Below are 27,290 nucleotides of genomic sequence, written 5' to 3' on the forward strand. Positions count from 1 at the left end.
AATTCTTTGTTTTAATTGTAATCAGCTGAATGTTCACTCAAAAGATTTATTTCAAATCTTCTCTGTGCAAGGCATTATACTAAGTGCTATAGGAATACAAACAAGGCTACTAACTAAGATGTTATCCCTAACTTCATGGAAAAGAAGATAAAAGAAAGTGTGGTTTTCTGTTTACATGAATCAATTTAGCTCTCATTGAGAACTATCTGTGGGTATCAATATGCATTTTTAGGATTAAAACAAAAACAATGGGCAAAACAGAAACAATGGGCCAGGCGCAATGGCTCACATCTATAATCCTAGTACTCTGGGAGGCCAAGGCAGGCAGGTCACTTGAGGTCAGGAGTTCAAGGTCAGCTTAACCAACAAGGTGCAACCCTGTTTCCACTAAAAATACAAAAATTAGCTGGGTGTGGTGGTGCACACCTGTAGTCCCTACGCAGGAGGCTGAGGGAAGAGAGTCACTTGAACCTGGGAGGCAGAGATCACGCCACCACATTCCAACTTAGGCAACACAATGAGACGCCATCTCAAAAAAAAAAAAATGCTGTTCTGGGTCTCCTCACAGATGCACAAATTCTTTCTAACATGCTTTATTATTTCCTGATAAGACAATCAAATGATACATACCTAATCATTAAAAAATTTAAAGCTATTCATGAAATGTACATAAAACAAGATAATATTTCTTTGAATTTAGCAGTCATATATTTGGGTCTACTTTTATTACATTGCCAACTGCGATGGTTTGAATATTATGTGTTCAAAACAATCTTTAATGCAATAGCGTTGAGAGGTGGGACCTTTAAAAGGTGATTAGGTCACAGGGCACTGCCCTCACAAATAGATTAATGTCATTATTGTGAAAGTGAATTTATTTTTTTGAGAGTGAGTTTGTTATAAAAGCAAATTTGGCCCCTTCTCACTCTCTCTCCCTTCGCTTTGCCGTGGGATGTCTTAACTGGAGGGTCCTCACCACATGTGGCCCCTTAATCTTGGACTTCCCAGCCTCTAGAACCATGAGCCATATAAATTTCTGTTCATTATAAATTACCCAGTCTCAGGTATTCTGCCATAGCAGCACAAAACAAACTAAGACACCACCTTCTGCTTCTAGCCCCAACCTGATATATCAGAGCCAAGTATGAGGATTAATCAAAATCTTGACCTAAGACATCCATATACATACATACATACATACATACATACATACATACATACATACATAGATGTATGTATATAGCTTGAGATTATGAAAGCTAAGACAAAACAGTGATTATCTGGATGCTCTGCTGTGTACTAGAATTATCCAAGGTGCAGACAGCCAGACTCCTCTACTAGAGATTTTAATTCTACAGGTTTAGGTGCACCCAAGAACCTGTGTTTTCAGATAAATATATTTGGAGAAACACTGACCTTCAGAATTACCATCAATGCAGAACTAGAGTCCCTAACTTACCATCCATCTGTGTCATTTTTTAAGATGCCAAAACTATTATCATTTCTTTCAATATTTCTGAAGTGAAACTACGTGCTGACCTCCACAGCACATATTCTCAACTATATACACCCATGTTTCTGCCCACTTCCCACCAGATAGATGAATAAAGACAGGTATAGACTGATAGATCAACCCACTCATTTACCTAATATATATTAAAGAAAGCAGATATTTTGCCTGCATATCAGAAAATAATTCAAATGTTTCAAGATTTTTCACATCTGAGAAACCTGAAATTCTGTCATAAATAAACAACAAATAAAAGCAAAAAGCTACCACTGAGAGAAACTTCCAGAAAAGTTCCCTAAGATTGTAAGTTAACACAGTCCTTAATTTACCTGCCATCACGTTGAGCAGCACCACCTTCTGTTACTGTCTTGACGAATATTCCCAACTTTTCAAGTCCAGCATCTGCTCCAACACCCATTCCAATAATACTTATACCAAGACCATCCTCATCTATTAAAAAGAAAAAAAAAGGAGGTGAAACAACCTAAGTTTTACACTAGTCTGCAATTAGCTGGTGAGAGCTATTTGCTGTTTCTAATTTTATTCTTCTTTATGGATAGGGCAATAACATGCTTGCCTTAGCAGAATTCTTTTTTCAGCTAGGGTATCTAATGAGATCCTCCAAAAGGCTCATGCATTTAGCATCATTTTACTACTACTCTTGGTAATTCATTGTGCTCTCAAGAAAAGGTAATAACTTGTTTATTGAGTAATTCCTCTGCCTTAAAACCTAGATTTTCTAAATAATGCAATGAATTATTTTAGGCATGAGAGTACACATGTTCAAATATACAATTTTAAATAAATGTGATCATAACATATCTGGAATTTCTCCTTTATTTATATGGTGTTTTCCTTTTTACTTGTTTATTCATGTTAATAAGATAGCACGTGTGGCCAGGTGCAGTGGCTCATGCCTGTAATCCCAGAACTTTGGGATGCTGAGGAAGGTGGATCTCTTGAGGTCAGGAGTTCGAGGCCAGCCTGGACAACATGGTAAAACTGTTTCTACTAAAAACACAAAAAATTAGCCGGGCATTAGTGGCAGCAGCCTGTAGTCCCAGCTACTCGGGAGGCTGAGGCAGGAGAATCGTTTGAACCCGGGAGGCAGAGGTTGCAGTGAGCCAAGATCCTGCCATTGCACTCCAGCCTGGGAGACAGAGTGAGACTCCGTCTCAAAAAAAAAAAAAAGATAGTGTATGTATTTGAGTACTTTCCTCTGTGCTTCTATACCCAAGAATATATACCCGTCAACAACTATTGTATATACATACATATACTTAGACATATATGAATGTATATATATGTATGTATAGCTTGTTTTTTCCTTCTTATTTGCTTATAAAAATGAGATTATAACTACTACTTTTTACAGCTTACTTTTTAAAAACCAATGAAGCGTCTGGTCACAGTGGCTCCTGTCTGTAATCTCATCACTTTGAGAGGCTGAGGTGGGAGAATCTCTTGAGCCCAGGAGTTCAAGACCAGCCTGGGCAAAATGGTGAAACCCCATCTCTACCAAAAATAGAAAACTTAGCCAGGCATGGTGGGTCACACCTGTAGCACCAGGTGTTTGGGGGCTGAGGTGGGAGGATCACCTTAACCTGGAAGGCAGAAGTTGCAATGAGCTGAGATAATGCCACTGCACTCCACCAAGGGCAACACAGCAAGACCCTGTCTAAAAAAAAAAAAAAAAGACATGTCATGGATATCAATGACCTCAATGTCCATAGCTCTAAATTATTTCTAATGACTACAAAATATTTCATGATGAGATGGCTTCATAATGTATCTGACCATTCTGTATTCACAGGCACTCACTTTTGTTTCAATTTTACCGGTCCTATGAACAATACTGTGTAACAGTTAAAAATCACGTGTTTATCCATATTTCCACTTGTCTTTTCTGTGAATATATAAGAGATACACTATTTTGTGTGTCACATGTTTTGGTTAAAGTTCAAAGTTATTTTTTGATAGCCTCAAAGTCTTTGGAATCATGGTTTATTAGCAGCATAAAAATACTCTAATCAACAGTGATGGATTATTAAAGAAAAACTCGTTCATATACTTAACAGAATGTCACTTTTAAAAGACTTTTTAGTAATAACCTTTACTTTAAGTTTTTTTTTCTTTTTTTTTGAGACAAAGTTTCATTGTATTGACCAAGCTGTAGTGCAGTGGTGCCATCAGGGCTCACAGCAGCCTCAACCTCCTGGGCTCTGATGATCCTCCCATCTCAGCCTCCGAGGTGCCGGGACTATAGGCACATGCCACCACATCTGGCTAATTTTTTTGTGTATTTTTGTAGAGACAGGGTTTCACCACGTTGCCCAGGCTCATTCTAACCTCCTGGGCTCAAGCAATTTCCTGCCTCAGTCTCCCAAAGAGCTGTGATTATGGATATGATCTACCATGACCCACCAGGATGCTTGTAAATGGTATTCTTTTGATGAAGGCTCACCTCATACCTTATTACTTATCACCAACTTATGCCTGAATTATTTCCAAGTACACCTGACAATCTTACATATTTATTCTACATATTTTTTAAAGGTGTCATTTGGCAAAAGTATGATTTGTTTGCTCAGTTGTATGCTGTAGGAATCTTTATAGTGTTTTCCCTGGATGAGCTGCCTTATGTGAATCCCAGCTGAAGGCACTTCCACACTGATTCTAGGCATCTGTATCTCTTTAGTGTGAAAACTTTAAATGTTCACTAACATAAATAATCTCTGAAGACTTTCCTCATTCATTATATTTAGAATGTTTATATGTGATTTCTCCTATTTATTCAAATTGTTTCTCTAGTACAAAGACTGATTTCATCAAGAGGATTTATCTTCTTAAAATTTTTCTACAAAATTTATCTTGTTAAAGTTTTACAGCTAAGCTCGGTGGCTCATGTAAGTAATCCTAGCACTTTGGGAGCCAAGGCAGGTGGATCACCTGAGGTCAGGAGTTCGAGACCAGCCTGGCCAACATGGTGAAACCCTTTCTATACTAAAAATACAAAAATAAGCTGGGCGTAGTGGTGGGCACTTGTAATCCCAGCTACTCAGGAGGCTGCAGCAGGAGAATCGCTTGAACCCAAGATGCAGAGGTTGCAGTGAGCCAAAATCGTGCCACTGGACTCGAGCCTGGGTGACAAAAGCAAGACTCCATCTTAAAATTTTTTTTTAAATTTTTTTAAAAATTAAAGATTTTTATACATTCATTATAGTTTTAAAATTTCTCCCCAGAATAAGCCTTCTTGTGTTCATGAAGGTTAGATATATGCTGACAGCTCTCCCACATTGGTTACATGCATAGGGTTTCCTTCTCTCCCATCAGGAATTCTCTTCTGTGTATAACATTAGTGGATGGCTGGATTCTTATTCACATTCATCACATTCATAGGATTTCTTAAGAAAATGAATTTTTATTCATACTGATGAAGGATGAATGCCCTCATAATAGTAAACACTATTCTGAAAGCCTTCCCATAGTGTTTATATCCATATAAGTTTTTCCCCTTAGTATGTTACTCTTGTGTTGTTTAACAGATGATCAATATAGCCTCTTCCATGATGAAAAATACCATAGAATTTCTCTCCTGTATGAAATCTCTGGTGTATATATGTATTAGTATTCTGGCTGAACTCTTGCTCACTTTCATTATACTCACAGGGTTTCTCTTCATTATGACTTATCACATGTCAAGCCAATGTAGAGGTGTGAGTCAAACTTTCCCATACTCATTAAGGTACAAAGGTCTCCTCCTCTCAAATGTGAAATCTCCGTACTATTACACCATTAAATAATTTCTTCCTGCAACTATCTTGAGTGAAAATTACTTCTTGGTTTCTAAATACATTTTCTCTGCCTATACTCAGGTCTTGGTAGAATTCTCTTTCTTCCTTCCATCACTCCTCTTGTTGCTTTTAACTGGAAAATTACTCAGATTTGCAGGGCTGAAAATCCAGATGTAGAAAAAGCAATATTAACTCAAGCCATCCTCAGTGCTAATGCAAATTACCTACAAAGACAAGGTTATAACTGAAGCGTAATACAAGAAAGAGCACAGTCAACCCATAGAGGCCAGAAGACAGAACTTCTCCAGCATCTTATTTAGATACAGCTTTCTCTATGATGAGTGAAGTCTGAGCCTCATTCTTAAAGGGCACTTATTATTCCTGTGGCTGCCTCTTCAAGAATCCAGCTGTACCCTGTATTCCTCTCTATACATTACTAGGGACAGGCAAAGCACTAAGACAAAACAGCCATAAAAAGATGGGAAAGAGTTGGGGCTGTGTTATTATGGAAGATGCTATTGTCATACTATGGAGCTCAAAACTTATTTTCTAACTTCTGGTTTCCCATTTTGGTTAAGCCTCTCCTGCCACAAGCCGAGATGATATATGTAGTCATTTAAATTTTCTTTACATCTTTATTTTTAATATGTTATTATTTAACCCATGTAGAGGTTCTTTTTTTGGTTCTTTTTTTTTTTAATCTAAGCTGTAATGAAGGAGTCCAACTTCAGATTCTTCCAAATAGATGCTCTGTTAGACCAGAACAATTTATGAAGCACACAATTACTTCTAAGCTGAAATATCATGTGTGTCATATATTAAATTCTCACACATATTAACAATTAGTCTATTTCACTAAAGTGAATTCTGGTAATTCAAATTTTGTTAGGCCATAAATTATTTCCAGGCATTTACCTTGTTTAACAAAGAAATACAGTGACTGATCTTTTATAGTAACACCATATATTTGTCTTCTATTCCTAATTTTCATTTATGTGCTTTCAATTTTCTTCAGTCAGTATTGTGCTTGATATATTTTATAGAAGGATTTGTATTACCTTATTTTACTATTTTCTATGTCATTAATATTGTTTTTATGTATACTACTCTTCCTTGATAGTTTTTTTTTTGAGAGAAGGAAAGAAAAATAAAGGAGTGAAGGAGAGGAAGAAAGAGGAAGAAAAAGAGGGAGAGAGAACGAAAATGTTGCTTTATTCTAAAAAAAAAAGAGGGGTATTAATAATGGCCAATCAATATTTCATTTAAACCTATGAGTAGGTGTGATGTGGTATTGACAAGAATGTATATTTTGTGTATGTAAAGTGGAGAGCTCTATAAATATTTATTAAGTTTACTTGTTCCGGATCTGAGTTCGAGTCCTGGATATCCTTATTAATTTTCTGTCTCATGGAGTCTAAGTCTCTATGTATCTGGGTGTTAGAATCGTTAACTCTTATTGTTGCATTGATCCTTTTACCACTATATCTTTGCTGCTTTAAAATCTATTTTATCAGATGCAAGAATTGCCAACTCCTGCTTTTTATTTATTTATTTTTGCTCTCCATTTGGTTGGTAAATCTTTCTCCATCCCTTTGTTTTGAGTCTTTGTGTATCCTTGCATGTGAAACGGGTCTGGATGTAGCATACAGTTGGGTTTTGGCTGCATCTTTTGATTGGGGGATTTAGTCGATTTAAATTTAGGATTACTGCCATTTGATGTTAACTGGCTGTTTTATACATTCGTTGATGTAAATTCTTCTTTATGTTGATGCTCTTTACTTTTTGGTATATTTTTAGAAAGGCTAATACTGGTTGTTTCTTTCTGTGTGTAATGCTTCTTTCAGAAGCTCTTGTAAAGCAGGCCTGGTGGTGATAAAATCTCTGAGTGCTTGCTTGTTCATAAAAGATTTTATTTTTCCTTCAGCTGTGAAGCTTAGTTTGGCTGGATATGAAATTCTGGGCTGAAAGTTCTGTTCTTTAAGGATGTTGAATATTGGCCCCACTCTCTTCTGGCTTGTAGAGTTTCTGCTGAGAGATCTGCTATAAGTCTGATAGGCTTCCCTTTATGGGTAACCTGGCCTTTCTCTCTGGCTGCCCTTAGTATTTTCTCCTTCCTTTCAACCCTGGTGAATCTAACGATTATGTGCCTTGGGGTTGCTCTTCTTGAGGAATATTTTTGTGGTGTTCTCTGTATCACCTGGGGTTGAATATTGTCCTGCTTTGCTAGGTTAGGAAAATTTTCCTGAATAATATCCTGAAGAATATTTTCCAGCTTGGATTCATTCTCTCCGTCGCATTCAGGTACACCTATCAAATGTAAATTAGGTCCTTTCACATAGTCCCACATTTCTTGGAGACTTTGCTCATTCCTTTTTATTATTTTTTCTCTAATCTTGTCTTCACGTTTTATTTCATTAAGTTGGTCTTCGACCTCCAATATCTTTTCTTCTGCTGGATCAATTCGAGTGTTTAAACCTGTGCATAATTCTCGGAGTTCCCATATTGTATTCTTCAGTTCCATTAATTCACTTATATTCCTCTCTAAATTGTCTATTCTCATTAGGATTTCGTCAAACCTTTTTTCAAAGTTCTTAGTTTCTTTACATTGGGCTACAACATATTCTTTTAACTCACAGAAGTTTCTTATTATCCATCTTCTGAAGCCTGATTCTGTTAATGGGATGTGCTCGTTCTCCATCAAGCCTTGTTCCCTTGTTGATGAGGAACTGTGATCCTCTTTAGATGGAGAGGCATTCTGATTTTGAGTATTCTCAGCCTTTTTACACTGGTTTCTTCCTATCATTGTAAATTTATCCAGCTGTCGTCTTTGTAATTACCAACTTTCAAATTAGGTCTCTGAGTGGATGTCCAAGTTGTTAATTCCCAGGGCCAAAACAGCGGTGTTAAGACTGATTGTGCTTTTCTACCCAGGAATCTCCAGTCTGGCTTCCTTCTCGAGTCCGTTATAGGTGAGTTTGGAGCCTTTCCGGAGCTCCAAACGTTGGTCAGAAGGGGAACCAGTCCCGTTTACTCTGCACCAAGAGCTGCCGCGCCGAGGTGCCGGCAAAACCGCTGCACTGGCCACAAGAGTCATGCTGGCGACCCATGGGGCTCCTCCACTGGGAATCTTCTGGTCCGTGAGCGACAAAAATTTGTCTGAAAGTGTGGCATGCTCTCGTTCTCTGCGCTTTCACTGGGAGCTGCAATCCCGAGATGTTAGCGATCAGCCATCTTGGATCATTCTCGATAGTTTGTTTGATTTAGTTTGTTTACTTTTTCTGATTTCTAAGACAGGTCCGTTTTTTACTTTTTTTATTTTAAAGAAAGAAATTAAGGATATAGCTTTTATTCTCAGTAAAGCTTTTGCTGTGTGTGCTACAGACTTTTTAAGTTTAATCCTTTCGAAGATGGTTTGGAATATGAGTTTTAATTTTCTCTTCAATCAAACATCTACCTAGGAATGTATTATGTAATTTCCAAATTCTCATGTTAAAGGAATTAAAAAAAATTTTTTTAAAGGATAAAACTTTTCTTTTAAAATACAGCTTGAAATGGAGTTCATTATATTAACCTACTCCTTGATTTTTGTTTTCTGTCCATAAATCTGTCCAGTTCTGAAAGAAATATATTGAAATATCCAATAATTATATTTGGTTTGGTTATCCTCTAGTTTAATTCAACTAGTTTAATGTTTAGTATGAAATATGGCAATATACAAATGAGTTTAAGAAAACACTTATCTATAAAACATTATGTTTAAAGAATAAAAATAAAAGAAACATCCATGTACAAAGACCCAGAATATCACTGACATCATAAAAGCCCACTATGCACCCCTCCCTGACACTGCAACTCTTTCCTCAGTGACCATTATACCAAACATTGTGTTAATCATTTCCTTTTTGTTTTAATATTACTTTTTTAAAAACTATTCATTTGTGTATCCCTAAACTATATGCTATTTAATTATCTTGTTTTGAAATATAAGTAAATGCAATTATATTACACTAAATGGCTTCTTTGGTTTGCTATTTTTACTTTTCCTCAATTTCATGTTAAGAATCATACATATTGCGGGGCATGAACTGTGGCACCTCCATTTTCACTGCTGAGTAATATTTTATTCACTAGATATGCTACAATTTATAGACCCTTTCTACCATTGATGAATATTTGGAGTGTTCTCGTTTCTTTGCTCCTATATAAGTAATATGATGGCCCAGCTCTGTTTGTATGGCCCACGAGTTAAGAATGGCTTTTACATTTTAAAATGTATGAAAAATGTAAGCATTACTCTTTAATTCACTTTAACCCCAAATGAAAGTATCTTTTAACAGCAGTAATCTATCAGTTATGTTTGGTGTAATATGACTAGTCTGGGATGGATATGGGATTCTTGGATCACCAGCCTTTTTACTCTCATTGGCATGTAAAATTATACCTACATCTCTCTGCTTCAAGTGTCGCAGTCTGATGCTAGTTTAATTATTTTGCCTTTGCAAGTATCTTTGCTTGTTTGATTTTTTTGATTTTTCACTTTATCTTTGAATATTAGAATTTTTTCCCATGCTATGCCTAAGTATGGGATCAGTTTGGGGTTATTCAGCCCTCTCACTTGCAAATAGATAAGCCCTTCCTAATACGAGCCTCAGATCTTTTTTTAAGGACAAAAAATTTTTCTTCTATGATATTATTAGTTTCTTCTCCTCCATTGTCATTTTTCCCTCCTATTGCCTAAAACTTACATATTGGGGCTCCTTCATGATTTTTCTTAGATTTTTGCTCTGTCATTTGAGAATTATTTTGGAACATCTCTTAAAGGTCATCTGAGATCACCAATTTAAGTCTCAACAATAACCATCCTTTTCTCTTCAATTCTAGTGAAATTTTTCGTTTCAAAATCAAAAAATTTGTTGCTAAGTTGGTTAAGAATGTCTTTTTTTAATCTTTATAAATTCAGGGGGGTACATGTGCAGGTTTGCTATATGGATATATTACATAGTGGCGAGGTCTGATTTTTACTGTAACCTTTATCTGAATATTTCACATTGTCTCTAACTGGTTATTTGTCAAGCCTCATCCACCTTCTGCCCTTGTACCTGCTACCTTTTGGAGTCCCCAGTGTGTATTACTCTGCTCTGTATGTCTATGTGTACCCCCTGTTTAGCTCTCACTTATAAGTGAGAACTTGCAGCATATAATTTTGTGTTTCTGGGTTATTTCATGTAGGGATAATGGCCTCCAGCTCCAACCATATTGCCGCAAAAGACATGATTTAATTCTTTTTTATAACTGAGGAGTATTCCATCGTGTATATATCCCACATTTTCTTTATCCAGTCATCTATTAATGGATACTAAGGTTGATTCCATGACTTGGCTATTTCCAAGACTTTCCATTTAATAGCACTCCATTAAACATACAAGTGAAAGTATCTTTTTGATACTGTTTATTTTCCTTTGGGTAGATATTCAGTAGTGATATACTGAGTTGAATAATAGTTCTATTTTCAGTTATTTGAGAAATCTCCACACTGTTATCCAGAGATTATATGATTTACATTCCCCACAACAGTGTCTCAGCATTTCCTTTTCTCTGCATCCTCACCAACATCTGCTGTTTTCTGACTTACTACTAATAGCTATTCTGATTGGTGTGAGATGGTGTCTCACTGTGGTTTTGATTTGCATTTCTCTGATTACTGATGTGGAGTGTTTTTTCATGTTTGTTGGATGCTTGTATGTCTTAAGAAATATCTGTTCATGTCCTCTGCCCACTTAGTAATGGGGTTCTTTTTTTTTTCTTGTTGAATATTTGAGTTCCTTGTAGATTCTGAGTATTGGTCCTTTGTTGGAAGCAAAATTTGCAAAAAAAAAATATCCTTGGGTAGGTTTTTCTTTCTTTTTTTCTTGTTATTCAAGTTATCATCTGTTTGTTGTACTCTTTTTCTCAAAGCTCTCTCAGAGGTGTTATTTCTGTTTACCGGGTCACAGTTCAGTTCTTGCATGCCCATCTTACATCTTATATGATAATCTCTGTTCCCATGGGCCAGCAGTTACTACAGCAGGTAGGGTGTCATTCCAGGGAGAGAAAACAGAAGGAAACCTCTCTGCTCCCTCTTCCCCCTGCTCTCTTTCAACCTTCTCCCCTCGGAGGTGGAGAGGATATAGCCCTACTATTTAAATCTCCTTGGATTCTACTGCCTTCATTCTGAATCTCCATAATTTTCCAATTATCCACCAAAACAAAACAAAACATCCATCTGCCCCAAGCTCTCACTTATACCAGCTCTTTGTGAGCTCTCAGCTATACCAGCCTTTTCTGGGAGTACCAACAAAGCATTAGGCCTCACTCTTACCTCCCTGATCCTAACCACCAACCCAGCCAGCTAAGATAGATGGGTTTCAGTTGGGAGTAAAATTTTCAATCCACCATCTACTCAGAATCCAAATCAACTGTTTTTGAAACTTAATAAATAAGATCCTCTGTGAGAATTAAAATTTTATCCAATCCTTAGAAAAAAAGGCTACATTTTGGAAAAATAATTTTGTATTATTAACATAGCAACATAATGATATTGTAAACACTGTAGCACTCACAAACCTTTCTCTAGTTCCACTGGGAAAAGTTCCAGCTTTTCTACACGCTTTTCAAGTTCATACTCAGCTGAAGCAGCCACAGGGTCAACTTCATCATTTCTCCTGTCATAATCTTCATTGGAGTATGTGTTGAAAACCTGTAGTAAGAGACCAACAAAATCATAATACACACACAAAAAAAAACCTCCCAGTTATCCAAAACTATGTACGTTTAAACATTCAAGTGATGAATTTCTTCTAAACAATTGTTTTGTCTTTAAAATCAACTTCAATGCTAAGAAAAAAATAATTGAGTCAGTATAAAAATAACTTACTAATTTTTTAAATGCATAAGTCACAGTTCCACTTTTATTCATTTAAGAGACAAAGTAGCCACAGAATACATTATTTGAATAGCAATATTTATCACCTTTTATAGAATCAGAATATGCCATATTAGCTACAACACTCTGCTGTTTCAGACTAAGGTTAAGCATCTTGAAGCTACCTAAGCAAACATCTACCCTTAATCTGTTTCATGGTATGACCTGTACTAGCTTGGAAGTAGCAGTGAGTCAGTATTATAATGCTATCTCAATCACAGGATCACTGAACCTGACCTCCATTCTAACACTGTCCTGGGCTCTTGTCATCCCTCATTTTACTTGCATATACATTTAAACTAAATTCTCATTGAAACTTTCTATGAAAATATCACTCAAGGGCTATATACCAAATAGGATATTAGCAACTGTTTATTTCTTGCCTATATCATTTAAAAGACAACTAAATGAGGCCTTCAGATATAGCCATAAGAAACTTCATTGTCCTTATTTCTGCTAAAATGTTTACCTGAAAAAGAAGTGAAGTCGTTGTTCAATCCCTCTCTTAATACAGGAAGAAATATATAAAAGAAATAAATGTATAATTCATCAAGTTCAATTAATATGCATACTAAACACTGGCATTTTCAACTAAATTCAATAATTATTATGCATCTAAACTGTGCCTAAAGAAACTGTGTCCCCCCCAAAAAATTCTTAAAATCTAGGAGTAGCTTTTAAAATAATATTTATTAAAATATCTAGTAAAAAAGGCCAAAGATTAAAGAAATTATGCCTATTTCCTACAAAGCTGGCCTTGATGGTCTATGTATACTTTACATTTATATTACTGGAAAGTAGGTAATTCCTATATTCTATATATGATAACCTATAAACCAAAATACATATGCATATATAGGAGCAGATGTAATATGGCTCCTAATGGTATATGCTTCTCAAAATAGTGTCATTTGTAGGATTTGTGCCAGAGTGGATACTGTTTATATTCCTGACATTCAACATGTTTTCATGGCCTCATGCCACTTGGATCCCTATTAGGTCTCTACCACCTTTCTCCACCATAGTAAACCTTACTGCATCAAAATGCATATTTCCATACTAGGGGGTTTGTGCTTTTATTTATCTTTTCATAATATTTCATAAACATTAGCATATTTCTCATGCTAATATTTTTTTTTTCATTGAGACAGGGTCTTGCTCTGCACTCCAAGCTGGAGTGCAGTGGTAGGCTCACTATAGCTTCTGCTTTCTGGGCTCAAGCAATTCTCCCATCATAGCCTCCTGACTAGGTGGGATTACAGGCACACACCATCATGCTCAGCTAATTTTTAAAAAAAATTTTGTAGAGACAAGGTCTCACTGTGTTGCCCAGGCTGGTCTCGAATTCCCAGGCTCAAGCAATCCTCTGGTCTTGATCTCCCAAAGTGCTGGGATTAATCAGCTTAAGCCACCATGCTCAGCCTACTACTCTTCTTAAATTACCATACTTACAACTTTCTCTTAGACAGCCCTTTCGATCTCTCACTTCCTTTTATATTTTTTAGTAATCATTCATTCACATTTATTCATTCAACAATAATTTACAGTTCTACACCTATGCTTAACATTGTGATAGCATAGTCCATGCTAGACTGGAGAAGAAATAGTTTCTAGTAGCTCACAGTTTAGGAAGGACACAGAAATCAAAATAAGCACCTACAACATAATGTGGTAACTGATATAAAAGAAGCATATACCAACTAATTTTTTTAATAATTTTCCTGGGAAAGTATAGAATTTTGTGAAGGAAAGGATATTTGACCTGAATCTTCAGGAATAAACAGAAATTCATATATTTGAGTGCAGAAAAGAAGGAATGTATGTTTCAAATATAAGACCCTAGACCAAAATATATACACACACATTTACGTATCTATAGTTTTTTGGAAAACATTGATAGTTGAGTATACTGCAATGGAAAATAAAGTGGCACTCACAAAAAAAGAGCTTGATCTGAGTCTTATGTCCTGGAAATCATTGGCAGATATGACTGGAAATTATTCATTAATATTTACTGCTTGTCTCCTACTGCTAATAGGTCCAGGTTTATGACTGCAAAATAATGGTTTAAACAGTATTCATTCCAGAACACCACTCAATTTCACTAGTACTAGTAAGTAAATAAATAGGTATATGTGTGCCTATATACAAAGTAAGTATGAAAGAACTGTTTGTAATAAATAACTCTTTCCCATTTTTTTTTCTGGATCCCAAATACTCTGCTATCAAAATGTTCTTCCCTATTGAAGCTGATTTATAAAGTTCATTTGAGAGCATTCTGAAATTAAATAAAACAAACATAAAACAGTAAGACTGCATATTGGAAAATGATACTTTGTATAATTTTTGAGACACGTAGCAATCAGACAACTATGCCATCATTTCATTCCTTAGAAAAGACATAATGTAATATGCTCTTCATCTCCAATACTCATAGGCTGGTAAATTAAGTCGGCATGCAGAAAACACTGCAAATTATTGAAAAAGAAAAACTAGAAGTAGTTATTTGGAGACTGAACAATTACTTGGATATTCCAAGAGGTTTAACAGAAAAATTATTAGAAGTAATAAGAGTTCAGCAAAGTGATATAACTTTTAAAACCCGATACCTATATACAAAAACAATTTAGAAAATACAACAAAATTATCAAAACAATAAAATACTTAGTGATTACCAACCATAAATGTACAAGAATTTTTCTCTCTATAAAACTAAGTGCTGAGTAAAAAAAGCCCTGAAGAAAATGCAATGTTGTATTATTTTCCTGGATTAAAATCCTTAGTACTATAAAGATAGCCACATTCCTATAAGTACAAATATCAGTTTACCCTAAATTAATTTATGAATTCAGGGCAAGAAAAATTAAAATCGTACCTATATTTTTCATGAAAACTAACAAGCTGTTTGAAAAAGAATAAGAGTAGAATCAGGCCCTAGTGGATATCAAAACACATAATAAAACTTCACTTATTAAGGCAATGTAGTTTGGACTCTGGGATAGATTCATTTTTATATTCTGTTCCATTCCTTTTCTATTCAAATTAGAGTCATCTATTTAATAAATGATAAAAAGAATTAAATATCTATCTGAAAAATATTGCTATTTATATCATGAAAAAAATACAATTCAGAACAAAAATATATACATATGTAAAAAGTGCTAAACGAAAATTTGGGACAGTATTTAGATAACTAGTTGGAAAGGAATTCACAGATCCTAGAAGCTCTAAAAGAAATAATTTGATTAAAATAAAGCCTAAAATCTTCTAGACAATAAAATATACTATAATAAACTTACAAGAAAAGTCACAGATTAGGAGAAAGTATGGCCAAAGATTAAGATGAAACATGAATATTCATAATATAAAAAGGGCTTTATCAATTTAAACAATCGCAAGTATAAGTAGGGAAAGGAAATTGAGAATTGAACAAAGAAGAAATACTAATGTCCAATAAATGATGTAAAAATGCTCATCTTCATTAAAAATTACACAAATGCAAATTAAAACAAAAAGATACTATGCATTCATCCATAAGAATGGATTTTTTAAAAAGATTACAACATCCAGGCCAGGCACAGTGGCTCAAGCCTATAATCCCAGCACTCTGGGAGACCTGGAAGGGCGAATCACTTGAGATCAGGGGCTCAAGAGCGGTCTGGACAACATGGCAAAACTCCGTCTCTACTAAAAATACAACAATTAACTGGGTATGGTGGCATGCACCTGTAATTCCAGCTACTCAGAAGGCTGTGACAGGAGAATCACTTGAACCTGGGGGGCAGAGGTTACAATGAGCCAAAATCATGCCATTGCACACAAGCCAGGGTGACATAGTGAGACTCTGTCTCAAAAAAAAAAAAAGACAGCAACATCCAGTGTTTGTGGGGATACACAAAAAAGAATACTCTTGAAGAGGAAAGCATAATTAGATATTATCACATGTATTTAAAAGTAACTTTTAAAAGAACTTAAAAGTAAAATTTTTTTTAAAAGTGGAAAAAAGCAGTTATCAATATTTTAAATGTAAATATCTTTGACATAATAATGTCACATATAAGTATTTACAGAAATACTTGCAAATGTGTATAAAGATGTATTTGCAAAGTAGTTCATTACAGCACTATCTGTACTAGCCCAAAGCAGGAAATTGCCTAATTGTTCACCAACAGAAAAAATTGCTTGCTAAATTATGATATATACAAATATGTAATTCAATGCAGTGATTGAAGAGATGTATATCTCTCTACTGACATGGAAGACCCTGAGATACATTATCATTAAGCCAAAGACCCCGAGATATATCATTAAGCCAAAGAGCACGCTGCAGATATAGAGATAGATATTCCCAATTTGTATGATCCCCAATTGGTATGGTCTCAATTTTAACCTAATTTAAAGTCCCCTAAGTTCCCTAGCTATGTAGCACTTGCCAAGTTGAAAAACCATGCTAAGCTACAGCCTCTTTATTTACAAAATGTTTATTATAATAATGCCTATCCCCATAAGAGTATTATGAAAATAAAACGAAATAATCCATGCAATTATGCTTAGTTCAATGTGCAGAGAGAAAAAGCTTTTCCAAGGTAATATGAGGGATAATATTTCCCCTGATACCTACTACTCATATCATACTCTCCTTTTTTAATTAAATTTAAAAACATTTTTAATAGAGATGGGGTCTCACCATATTGCACAGGCTGGTCTTGATCTCTTGGCCTTAAGCAATGCTTCTACCTTGGTCTTCCAAAGTACTGGGATTACAGGCGTGAACCCAGCCTCATATTCTCTTTCATAAACATGTTTTGAATATATCACCCACTAGGATGTTTAATGTCCTTTAAGCAGAAATCTGCATAACTGACTTAGTATTAGAACATATTAGGCTGCTAAAATCCCCACTAATGTCCAGAAAAATGCACTGTCATTACACAATGACTCATTGCCTGCAAGCCTTTCTGTTTTTTCTCTGACCAGGAAGCCCCTTTCATCTACATGATTTTGATTCTTTCCATTTTCTTACAATAGTTCTATTATTTTTATTTATATTATCCTTAATTGCTCTACAAAAATATGGATAATTAATCAAACAATAATCAGAGCATGACTCCTCCTGGTATTATAGCAACATAAACTCTAAAGACCAACAGCATTCTGGGCCCTAATGTTCAACACCATCAAGATACATGTATCTTGTAGTTCAAGTACCTTCACATTGTTCCTGTTTTATTTCACTGAGAAAAGCAAACAAAAGGATGTTTAAATTGAAGACTTCTTGTTTCAGAGCCAAGAAGCGATATTCTGGTTCCTCGATCAAAGGAAACAAAATAAGACCTCATCCCCTGCTTCACAGCAGAGACAGGCTTTCAGGGGTAACAAGTTTACAAACATGGTTAGCAAGGACATTTCTGAAGGAACAACCCAAGGCTATGAAACACAAATAAAGTAAAAAATTAGCTTATTATAAGATTTCAACTAGAATCATCTTATTTACATTTTCAGTAGTTTGAACTACAACACTTTATCAAAACAACAGCAACACCTTTTCAACAATAAGAAAAAAACATTTCCTTCACTACTTTATGACACATTTTTTTTTAATCAGTGCAGGTCTAAATAAATTCAGCATTTTCTGTAAATATTGACTGGAAGGAATCTCCCACAATGCTTCTACAAGGTCTCACTCAGTTCAGGCTATGTCCAGGTTCTGTAGAATCTTCCTGATACATCAAAGATGGAAAATGTTCCAGGTTCCAGCAGGCTGAAATTCAGATGATGGCTTGGCAACATGTGCTCCTGGAGATAAGCCAAGCATTCACATGCTTCCACAAACAGGCTACACTTACCACAAGCTTCTTTGGCAGAACCCTGACTCACCTTCACATGATTTTAGTGGCTCTGTTAAATAAGCTCTAAATTGAAACAAACAATAAGCATGGACAAGATAGCCACATGTTAACATTCCAAAAACCGATTTGGCAATAAACCACCCTCACAAAGGAAGATTCTTATAGCTGTAGAGAAATGTATAATCTCAACTTTATTTTTCTTCCCCCAAATCAAGGCTAGTTCACTGATTGATGATAGTAAGAATTATCTTGTGTAGTGATTGCACAGTGTGCACCCCGAAGTATGTTAAGGGCTTGTTGTAAAATGAAGTAAGCAAAACTAGAGTTTATAATCACCAGACCATTTAGGGTAAACACTGGTAGTCTCCAAAGATCTAAACAGCTGAGGGCTTTAGTCTACTCTTCTATAATCTTATAACATAAGGAGTATGTTACAATGAATAGAAATCTCAGACTAAATTCTGCTGCATGTAAAAACATTGCTGTACTAGAAGTACTGCAATGTTTTTGGAAATTTTTATGAGTTTTGCAAAAAACAGACTCATAGGCCTATGTCACAAAAGTCTGTAAAGTCCCTGATTTCTGTCTTTAAAGTCATTTTGAAAAGTAACCTGTGTGAAAGGTTTAAAGCAGTTGTAACTGCATTCTACAGTAGGATACATTTAACTTTCTAAGCAGATCACTCACCATAATCTTACATACCATCAAAAAGGATCAAATGGAGTACTAGTTAGGTATTTTACCACTCTGCTAGTTTTGTTCACTCTTTCTTCATTCTTATATCTTTTATCTAAATCACCTAGTAGGCATTATAAATGCCAAACCAAAACACTTGGTTCACTGCCCTCAGCTAAATACGGGTCAGCAAGGCAACTGAGACCCCTCTACTCAGGTAAAAGATAATATCCATAAGCTACTTTAGCAAGGAGAGGTTTCTGAGGGACAGCCCATTTGCGGGCATTAAAAGGCTGGATGCTCTCCTTCACAAACACAAATGCACATAACTCTAACTCTGAAATCAGCAGTCAAGCACAAAAAGGAAGAATAGGAAATATAAAGATTAATATATGTAAAAATTATAAAAGTAAGTTTTTTCTTGCAAAAATAAGGGAAAAAAGAGAAAGTAAAGGTCAATTTACGTTTGTTCATATAAACAGTAAGCTCACTTCTGTAATCCATGTGAACTTGCCCAAAGAAAGGTAAACTAGTCTATCTATGAAGATGCTAGTGCTGCTAAGCAGTATTTCCAGTTCTCCTAATGGGTACAAAGGGTATTTTCTTTCTTTACCCTTTCCTGCCTTGGAGTAGGGCTATGTAAATAATTCTCACCAATGGGTTCTGGGCAGAGAGGTGTGTGTCACTTCTCAACTGAGCCATTTTTACTGAGGAGGCAAGACCTTTCAGTGTTTCTTTCTTCTTCTATCTCTGGATTCTGGAAAGTATATATGATGGAAATGGACTCTCTACTAAGTTTAAATACCTTGGTAACTACACTGAATACAAAGACCTTCCCTTTGACCTAACATGGACATGTAACATCAGTGAGAAATAAACATCTGTTAGAAGATACTGGGATCATTTAGTAGTGCAATATAAACAAGCCTGTGTTAACCAGGCATCTAAAAGGATCACTCGGCTCACTATTAGTATGGATTGCAAAGATCCTATCTTGGTTTAAAAACACAAGATTTGGGGCCAAGAGATGAACGTAACTAAGAACATGACCTTTCACCTCATTTTAAGTGAAAACATTAGTGATAATAAATCACACAAAGAACCCAGAGATGTGTCAAAAGCATTAATCTCAAGTCAAAGCCCTATTTTCTGTTCTACTGCTCTAAGCCCAGTTCCAAAAGCCCAGAGGCTTCAGGAATGGGACTAAATACTACCCTCCATCCTAGGTGGTCCTAGATCTTCTTATCAGCTTTTTCTCACACAAGGCTTTGGGAACCCAGGAGTGGCTGCTATAGTGCTATCAATCATATCTTCCATATTACCTATCTCTCATGTATTTCTTCCCTTACACAATACAAAGAGGGTCTTCAGAAGTATGTAGTGTATGTAGTCTTCAGAAGTATGTAGTGAAGATACTGGAAAACGAACAACGCTGCTAAGTCCTGTAAATTCTTATCTCCATGGTATTCTTCTTATATTATTTGGAGTACAGTAAACTGTTATATCTCCAAACATATTCATATTCAAACATATATAAAAGTCATAAGAAAATCAAGTATGCATTTTTGTATTATCAATAGTACCAACCACCTTAAATATAAAGGATGCAAAACCTTTACATTGTTAAATTATTTATTAATTTTTTAAAAATTATTATATATTTGATAAAAATATATATTAAGGGTCTCACTATGTTGCCCAAGCTGGTCTCAAACTCCTGGGCTTAAACAATCCTCCCACCTAGGCCTCCCAAAGTGCTGGAATTGAAACACCATGCCCAGCCAGAAATCTCCTCAAATTTAAAATGGCTATGGTTGACTTTGTGGAAAGTTTTATATATACATACATGCACACACACACACACACACACACACACACACATATATATATAAGTAAAATATACATGTATTACATATATATGTAAAGTTAAATCTTCTATATATGTAAAGTTAAAATATACGAAGATTTTTAGTAAAAGAGCATTTCAAGATAAGTAGAGTTTTATTAAGGTCACACATATAGAAATATTAATGAAATAAGATTAAACCTCTTGCTTTTATCAACATAGAATTCAATTATAATTGGTACCATTTATCGGCAAATATGTATTGTTAAAATACTTAAAAAGGTTTTTTTAATTTTAAGTTTTGTTTTTATCCTAGTAAGACTGAACACTTTCAAACAATGCTTGGTCTTTTTTCCATCCTCTATTTATGACTTACTGGTTACTATACATTATTTTTCATTGATTTTTAATAAATTTTAATGTATAATATTGCATGGAAAAGTCTTAAAAATAAATTCTCCCTGTAAAAATAATTTCTGTCATTAAAATAATCAGGGAAAAAATCCTTTACAAATGTAAACTTAGCTCATCCTGAATTTGGAGAAATTCTAAGACAATTAAGCTCTAATTAGTGAGTTTTTTTAAACAGAGAACTTGGCAATTCCACTGATGTTTAGGTTTTCCTCAACATTTTTCAATTTATTGTAAAAAATTAAATATATCCATGAGAAATTAACAATGCTCTTTTTTAGTTCAGCCAGAGTTTTAAAATGGAGACATATGTTTTGCTAACTGACAAATGGTGGCCAGCATGAAATAAATTGGTGGCCTTGGTCTAGTTTCCACTGGACAGGTGTCCTCATCACAGAAACATTTAACTAATTAACCCAATTGGCACCCATCAGGGGACAGTGGACAATCTCCTAGGTGAAATAACTGACTCCTCATTCCAAGAAGTAAATACTCTTGTACAGATGCAGCAAGTTAAGTTAGTAAATCAATTTTTGTTCTAGTATTTGTCTCAGCAGTTGGTCCTTCCTGCTTCTTTTACTACAACTGCCAGCACTGTGTTTCTAAAGGCCCATAGAGGAAAATTATTCTAAATTGAATAAATAAGAAAACAGATGGAGAGGAGTAATATGAGGTGTATGAGTGTGCACATGCAGTGAGATTAAAGAGCGAAAATGGGGACATAGGGATGCCAGCCACACCAAAGAGGGTTTGAGAGCTTCTCTTGAGTGTGAAAATGGAAAGTGAGACTTTTAAGCTTCTCTGGTACAGAAGTTTACACTCTTCCATACAATCACCCAGGGGTGACTGGACCTCTAAATGGAAGGGTGGGTGGGGTAAACAGTATCATGAAAAGCAAACACTGAACTCTGAGGTCTTGAGTACCTTGGGAAGAGCACCTCAGCCCAAATTTTGCCTGGAAACAGAACTAAACAGCCTTGAAAGGAATTTAACTGTTTGTTCAAGGAGGTCATCAGAAACAACTGTGAGCTAAAGTCAAAGGGGAACACAAGGATCTCTGTAAAACTCCCAGGACCTGTACATTTACCCAGGGTAGTGGAAGAGAATGCCAAAATATAGATGAGGCTGCATTATCAGCCAAACAAGTGGGTGAGGATCTCAAGAGGGTTAAAATTAGTGCAGAGGAAGAAAGGAATGTGATAATAAAGTGGCAGGCAAACTAAAATGTATTCCTACTCCTTACATTAAAAAGGTTGTGGTGGGGCGCAGTGGCTTACTCCTGTCATCCCAGCACTTTGGAAGGCGCAAGGCACACATATCACGATGGCAGGAGTTCGAGACCAGCCTGACCAATGTGGTGAAACCTGGTCTCTTAAAATATAAAAATTAGCTGGGCATGGTGGTATGTACCTGTATTCCCAGCTACTCACGAGGCTGAAACAGGAGAATTGCCTGAACCCAGGAGGCAGAGGTTGCAGTGAGCCAAGACCGCACCACTGTACTACAACCTGGGTGACAGAGCAAGACTTCATCTCAAAAAAAAAAAAAAAGTTGATGACCAGGCTCTTCACAGTATTATGATGATCTTTTTTTTTCTTTTTTTAACATTTTTTTATTTATTTTTATTCAGTCACCATAGAGACTGCCAAAAAATGTTCATGATGATGACATACCCTAAGTGGTCACAGCAGGGTATTGGGGAATGTTTTCAAAGCTATAATCACATGTAGGATAAACCTCATTGGCTGCGATACTGCCACTGCACAAAGCTATGATGATCTTTCCATATGTCAACATGACTAGGCTACACTTCCCAGTTATTTAATCAAATATTAATCCAAGTGTCACTTTGAAGGTATACTGTAGATGTGATTAGAGTCCAAAATCAGTTGACTTCAAGTAAGGGAAATTGTCCTAAATAATCTGGGTGGACCTGATTCAATCAGTTGAAAGGCCTGAAGAGCAGAGCTAAGGTTTCCTGAAGACAAAAGAAATTCTGCCTGTGACAGCAGCTTCAACTTGTGCTTGAGGCTTCTAGTCTCTCATCTTCACTGCCTGCCCTACAGATTTCAGACCTTCATAGCCAGACCCCACATTTGCATAAACCAATTCCTTGGGATACATTTCTCTTAAAAGGTACCTTCTACTGGAGCTGCTTCTTTGGTTGACCCTGACTAACTCTTCCTCACAGAAAAGGTACAGTAATTTAGAGCAGTAGTTTGCAAAGTGATAACTGTAACCTATAGAGGTTTTGAATCAATCTAATAGGTCATGAAGAGCATTGGGAAAAGTAAAATAGAAAAGGAGAGAATAGAGAAACATCAGCATTCATTTAAGGGGACATATTGTACTTCAGAACTTTTGGTTTCAAATATACACATACATATATGCATATGTAATGTACCCTATCTCAATATAAATGGTTTTGGTTTAGAGACTAAAAGAATGGTAGTACTTAAGAAATAGTGAAAAAGTCAAAGCAGGGAATACAGGCTTCTCAAACTACCAAGCCTGTGAATACTGAATACAGATATAGAAACTACCCTTCACACCTTCTCTTTTGATCAATTGATTCTTACTTCAAATCCTTATTAAGCACCAGCTCACTGGTTAGCACTGTGCTCAGTATTGAAAATACCTTATTAGGCTGGGGGTGGTGGAACACACCTGTAATCCCACTAATTTAGGAGGCAAAAACAGGTGGATCACCTGAGGTTAGGAGTTCAGGACCAGCCTGGTCAACATGGTGAAACCCCTTTTCTCTTAAAAATACAAAAATAAATAAATAAATAAATGGGCATGGTGGCAGGTGCCTGTAATTCCAGCTGCTCAGGACGCTGAGGCAGAAGAATTGCTTGAATCTAGAAGGCAGAGGTTGCAGTAAGAAGAGATTGTGCCACTGCACTCCAGCCTGGGTGACAGGAAAAAAAAAAAAAGAAAAAAGGAAGTACTTCATTAATCTCAGACCTGTGATTGTAAACAATATAAAGGCTGCAATAAAGGGATGTGGGCCATGCTACGGGACCACACAGTAGAGACATCTAAGCCTACCCAGCAGGACAAGTGAACAAAAAAGAATTTCTCAGGCAAACCTGAAAGCAGACTTCAGCCAGCAATGGTTAGAGTCAGCAAATAATAAAGCAGGGTGAGGGTGGTATGTGCGGCAGGCATTCTGAGAGGAAGACTAGCGTGTGCATGGCAGAAATCAGACAGAAGAACAGAATAACAGGACAGGAAGTAAGCCAACATGGCCAAGGCCACAGTGGTGAATGCATGGGAAGAGATGGTACAAAAACAGGTAAGGGAGTTCTGTGGCACAGTTTTTGTCAGTAAAATCCACATGCTATGCAGAGTCCCTAAAAGCATTTGTCTTTCAGAGAAGGGGAGTTTATGAAGATTAGAGAGAACCAGAACTAAAAAGAAAGAGAGAAGCCAGGAGTTCTAGGAAACCTCTATCTTCAGCCCTCCCTTTTGGAGGACTTTTTAGTGGGAGTTTAGGCCTCTCAGAATACTAAGAGATTCTTCTCAAATGATCCTGGTGATGGGGCCAGTCATTTGTGCAACAGCAGAAGAAAGGCAAGAATATGATCGCAATGTCCTTGCAAAAATAACAAAGGCAATATGAATCTCAGAAGGCCATGAGCAAACGAAGGTCCTAAGAACTAAAGGTCCTACTGCAGAATCAGTCAGACACATGAGGGAGAATGACAGCAACAAAAGCCCTTCCTTTGCCAAACACATCTCTTAAGTTTTTAGGGTGAAATTATGTAAAATACATGCATTATAAAGGCCTATCTAAAATCCAGTATTTCCACAGTGTGCTGGGTCTCATAAAAAGATAATTCATACTTGAGGTTTAGCACTATCTACTGAGTCAAATAATAAAACAAAGGTTGCACAATTTTATATAATCTCAAATAGCTTCAAATGCTGATAGAGGTTTTAAAAAAATGTTTTAGCAAGTATTTCTAGCACTGAGACATATACAGTACAACCAAAAATTTTAATTTCTATAAAGGTCACAAGTAAAATATGCTTCGTTTTTAAACTCTTCAAGCTGAGGCCAGACATCACATGGTGGGGGGCGGGGGCTGCAAAACAAGACAAGCACAAACAACTAATTGTTAGAGAATGCATATATACATGAGGACACATGCTGTGGTACAAGGCTGAGCTTGTAAACCTAAGACTAGACTTACAAAAAATCTTCACTGCATTCTAGGCAGCTATCAGCCATGTTAAAAAACAATCATGTTACCCTTATAAAGCAGGAAAGACTCTGTTTTCTTATAAACAGATTGTCCTTTCCATTTAGACTTCTTCAAGAACTACAGTCAAATGTAATGAACCAATTCTAGATCATGACTAAAAACGTCAATATACAGCTAAATCTACAAATGGTATCTGTCTCATGTTCCCCTTACTTATTGGGAAAACTTGAAGGGTGGAAATCCTTTACAGGAAACAAGATAATAAACTATCCTTGTTAAAACATGTCGAGGACAGTGTTATCACATTATTCTTACTGTTTCTGAAGTGAAAACTGCCACTACTTCCATCAGCATAGGATTAATGGTTGAACGTGGGGATCACTGACCTTGAATCACATTAACTTTGACCTCATATATCTTTTAATTGAACGAATGGTTTTGTAAATGTTGTGTGAACCACCATACTTCTTAATCAGTTGTCACCAGTCTCAGAAATCATCCACATAAAAGTACAAAAAGAAAACTGGTAATTTCTCTGTTAAAATAAGTAAGTGAATGCTCTGTAAGCAAAAAAGAAAATGCAGCAATCATCTGCACTTCCTACCGGGGTTCCTGATTCTGTATAGATAGTTCATACTTCTGGACCAGTTAGATGCCTCGATAGCACCCTCAAATTTAAAGTACCCAAAAGCCAAATTATAGTGTCTCCCATTCTGTCTTCTGTAAGGTCTCTCATGTTAAAGGACAACAGGATCCTTCTGGTCACATAGGCTTGAAAAGGCAGTAAATCACACAACAAAACTTCCTCTTCACCTCCTACACACCCACATGAAATTAGAAAAAATAGCCTTTTGTTCTTATCCTTTTTTTTTTTGAGATGGAGTCTCCTTCTGTCCCCCAGGCTGGAATGCAGTGGCGTGATCTCAGCTCACTGCAACTGCAACCACCTCTGTCTGGGTTCTAGCAATTCTCCTGCCTCAGCCTCCCAAGTAGCTAGGATTATACAATCCTGCCACCATGCCTAGCTAATTTTTGTATTTTTAGTAGAGACGAAATTTCACCCCTTTGGCCAGGCTGGTCTCAAAGTCCTGAACTCAAATGATCCGCCTGCCTTTGCCTCCCAAAGTTCTGGGATTATAGGCATAAGCCACCACGCCCAGCCTATTTCTATTTTTAAAAGGATTCTTTTTCTACTTAATCCTCCCTATTCCCTCTGCCTACTACGATTCCTAATAAGTTATCTGGCAACTTATGATACACCACATATAAGCGCCATTCTTAAAGCCTGGCTCTAATCACATCACTGTGGGTCAGGAAACAGCACTGGAAGATGGGATGGACAGAGAGAGAGAATGAATTTATAAATGATTTTAAATTTCTTGTGTATACTTTTTGTACTTTCCAAATTCTATATAATGAGCAAGTACTACTTTCTAATGGAGATGGAAAAGAACACAAAAATACCTCTTAAGTTGGTTGAAACATGCAGACAGACATCCAAAGTTCTCTAAGATCTGGCTCCAGCATACATGACCAGCCTTTACTTAATGCTACTGTTTCTTTCATTCTCCCTATCATGCAAAAGTTGTTACTATTTTGTTATGTGTTTGTTAAGCTTTCTTTCATATTTTTTGGTCTCTCTCATAGATTTATTACATTATGCTACATATTGTATTTATCTATGACCACAGTTTTATTCAAATAAAGTCAGCTGCTTTGGAGTGTATCTTTCTATCAGTTAATGTTCATAATACAATGTTTTAGAAGTAATGGGTCTTTTATAATTGTCAGTGAACCATATACGGTTGGTACCTTAAATCCAAACCACTTCTGAACAAAAGAAAAGTGACCTGTGAGAGGCAACAACTCACCAAAAGGATAATAATAAAATTTATAATTTCAAAACAAGTCTTACACACAATTCAGGCTGTGTTCTAGAAGACATGACTTAATAACACAGACTTAATGATTATTTGTGTCAGGAATCAAGTATTACCAAAAAAGGAACATTTATTAATACTACCAAAATTAAT

The 27,290-nt window shown here is 36.0% G+C and overlaps 1 protein-coding gene, 1 non-coding gene and 1 pseudogene across 38 annotated transcripts in view; 1 reads left to right on the forward strand and 2 right to left on the reverse strand.

Annotated features, from left to right (window-relative positions):
• The window catches only part of PPP1R9A (protein phosphatase 1 regulatory subunit 9A), a 370,852-nt gene that overhangs the window by 167,407 nt on the left and 176,155 nt on the right, over positions 1–27,290 (reverse strand). For all 36 annotated transcript variants that reach the window (XR_013523941.1, XM_035253851.3, XM_035253841.3 and 33 more), the window contains 2 exons: positions 11,908–12,040; positions 1,840–1,960 (listed from right to left, as the gene is read on the reverse strand). Coding sequence is in view for 35 of the 36 variants with exons in the window: in XM_035253851.3 (XP_035109742.3) it covers positions 1,840–1,960; positions 11,908–12,040 (254 nt within the window). In the remaining variant the exon portion in view is untranslated. The remainder of the gene's footprint in view (positions 1–1,839; positions 1,961–11,907; positions 12,041–27,290) is intronic.
• On the reverse strand, positions 22,677–22,817 carry LOC118143897 (U4 spliceosomal RNA). The gene has a single exon (XR_004728383.1). It is a non-coding gene; the product is annotated as a U4 spliceosomal RNA (small nuclear RNA).
• The window catches only part of LOC144578301 (THO complex subunit 3 pseudogene), a 91,912-nt pseudogene continuing 88,915 nt past the window's right edge, over positions 24,294–27,290 (forward strand). Inside the window, exon 1 of the transcript XR_013523794.1 lies at positions 24,294–24,344. The product of XR_013523794.1 is annotated as a THO complex subunit 3 pseudogene (transcript). The remainder of the gene's footprint in view (positions 24,345–27,290) is intronic.

The sequence above is a fragment of the Callithrix jacchus genome, chromosome 11 (genome assembly GCF_049354715.1).
Source record: "Callithrix jacchus isolate 240 chromosome 11, calJac240_pri, whole genome shotgun sequence".
Taxonomy (NCBI): domain Eukaryota; kingdom Metazoa; phylum Chordata; class Mammalia; order Primates; family Cebidae; genus Callithrix; species Callithrix jacchus.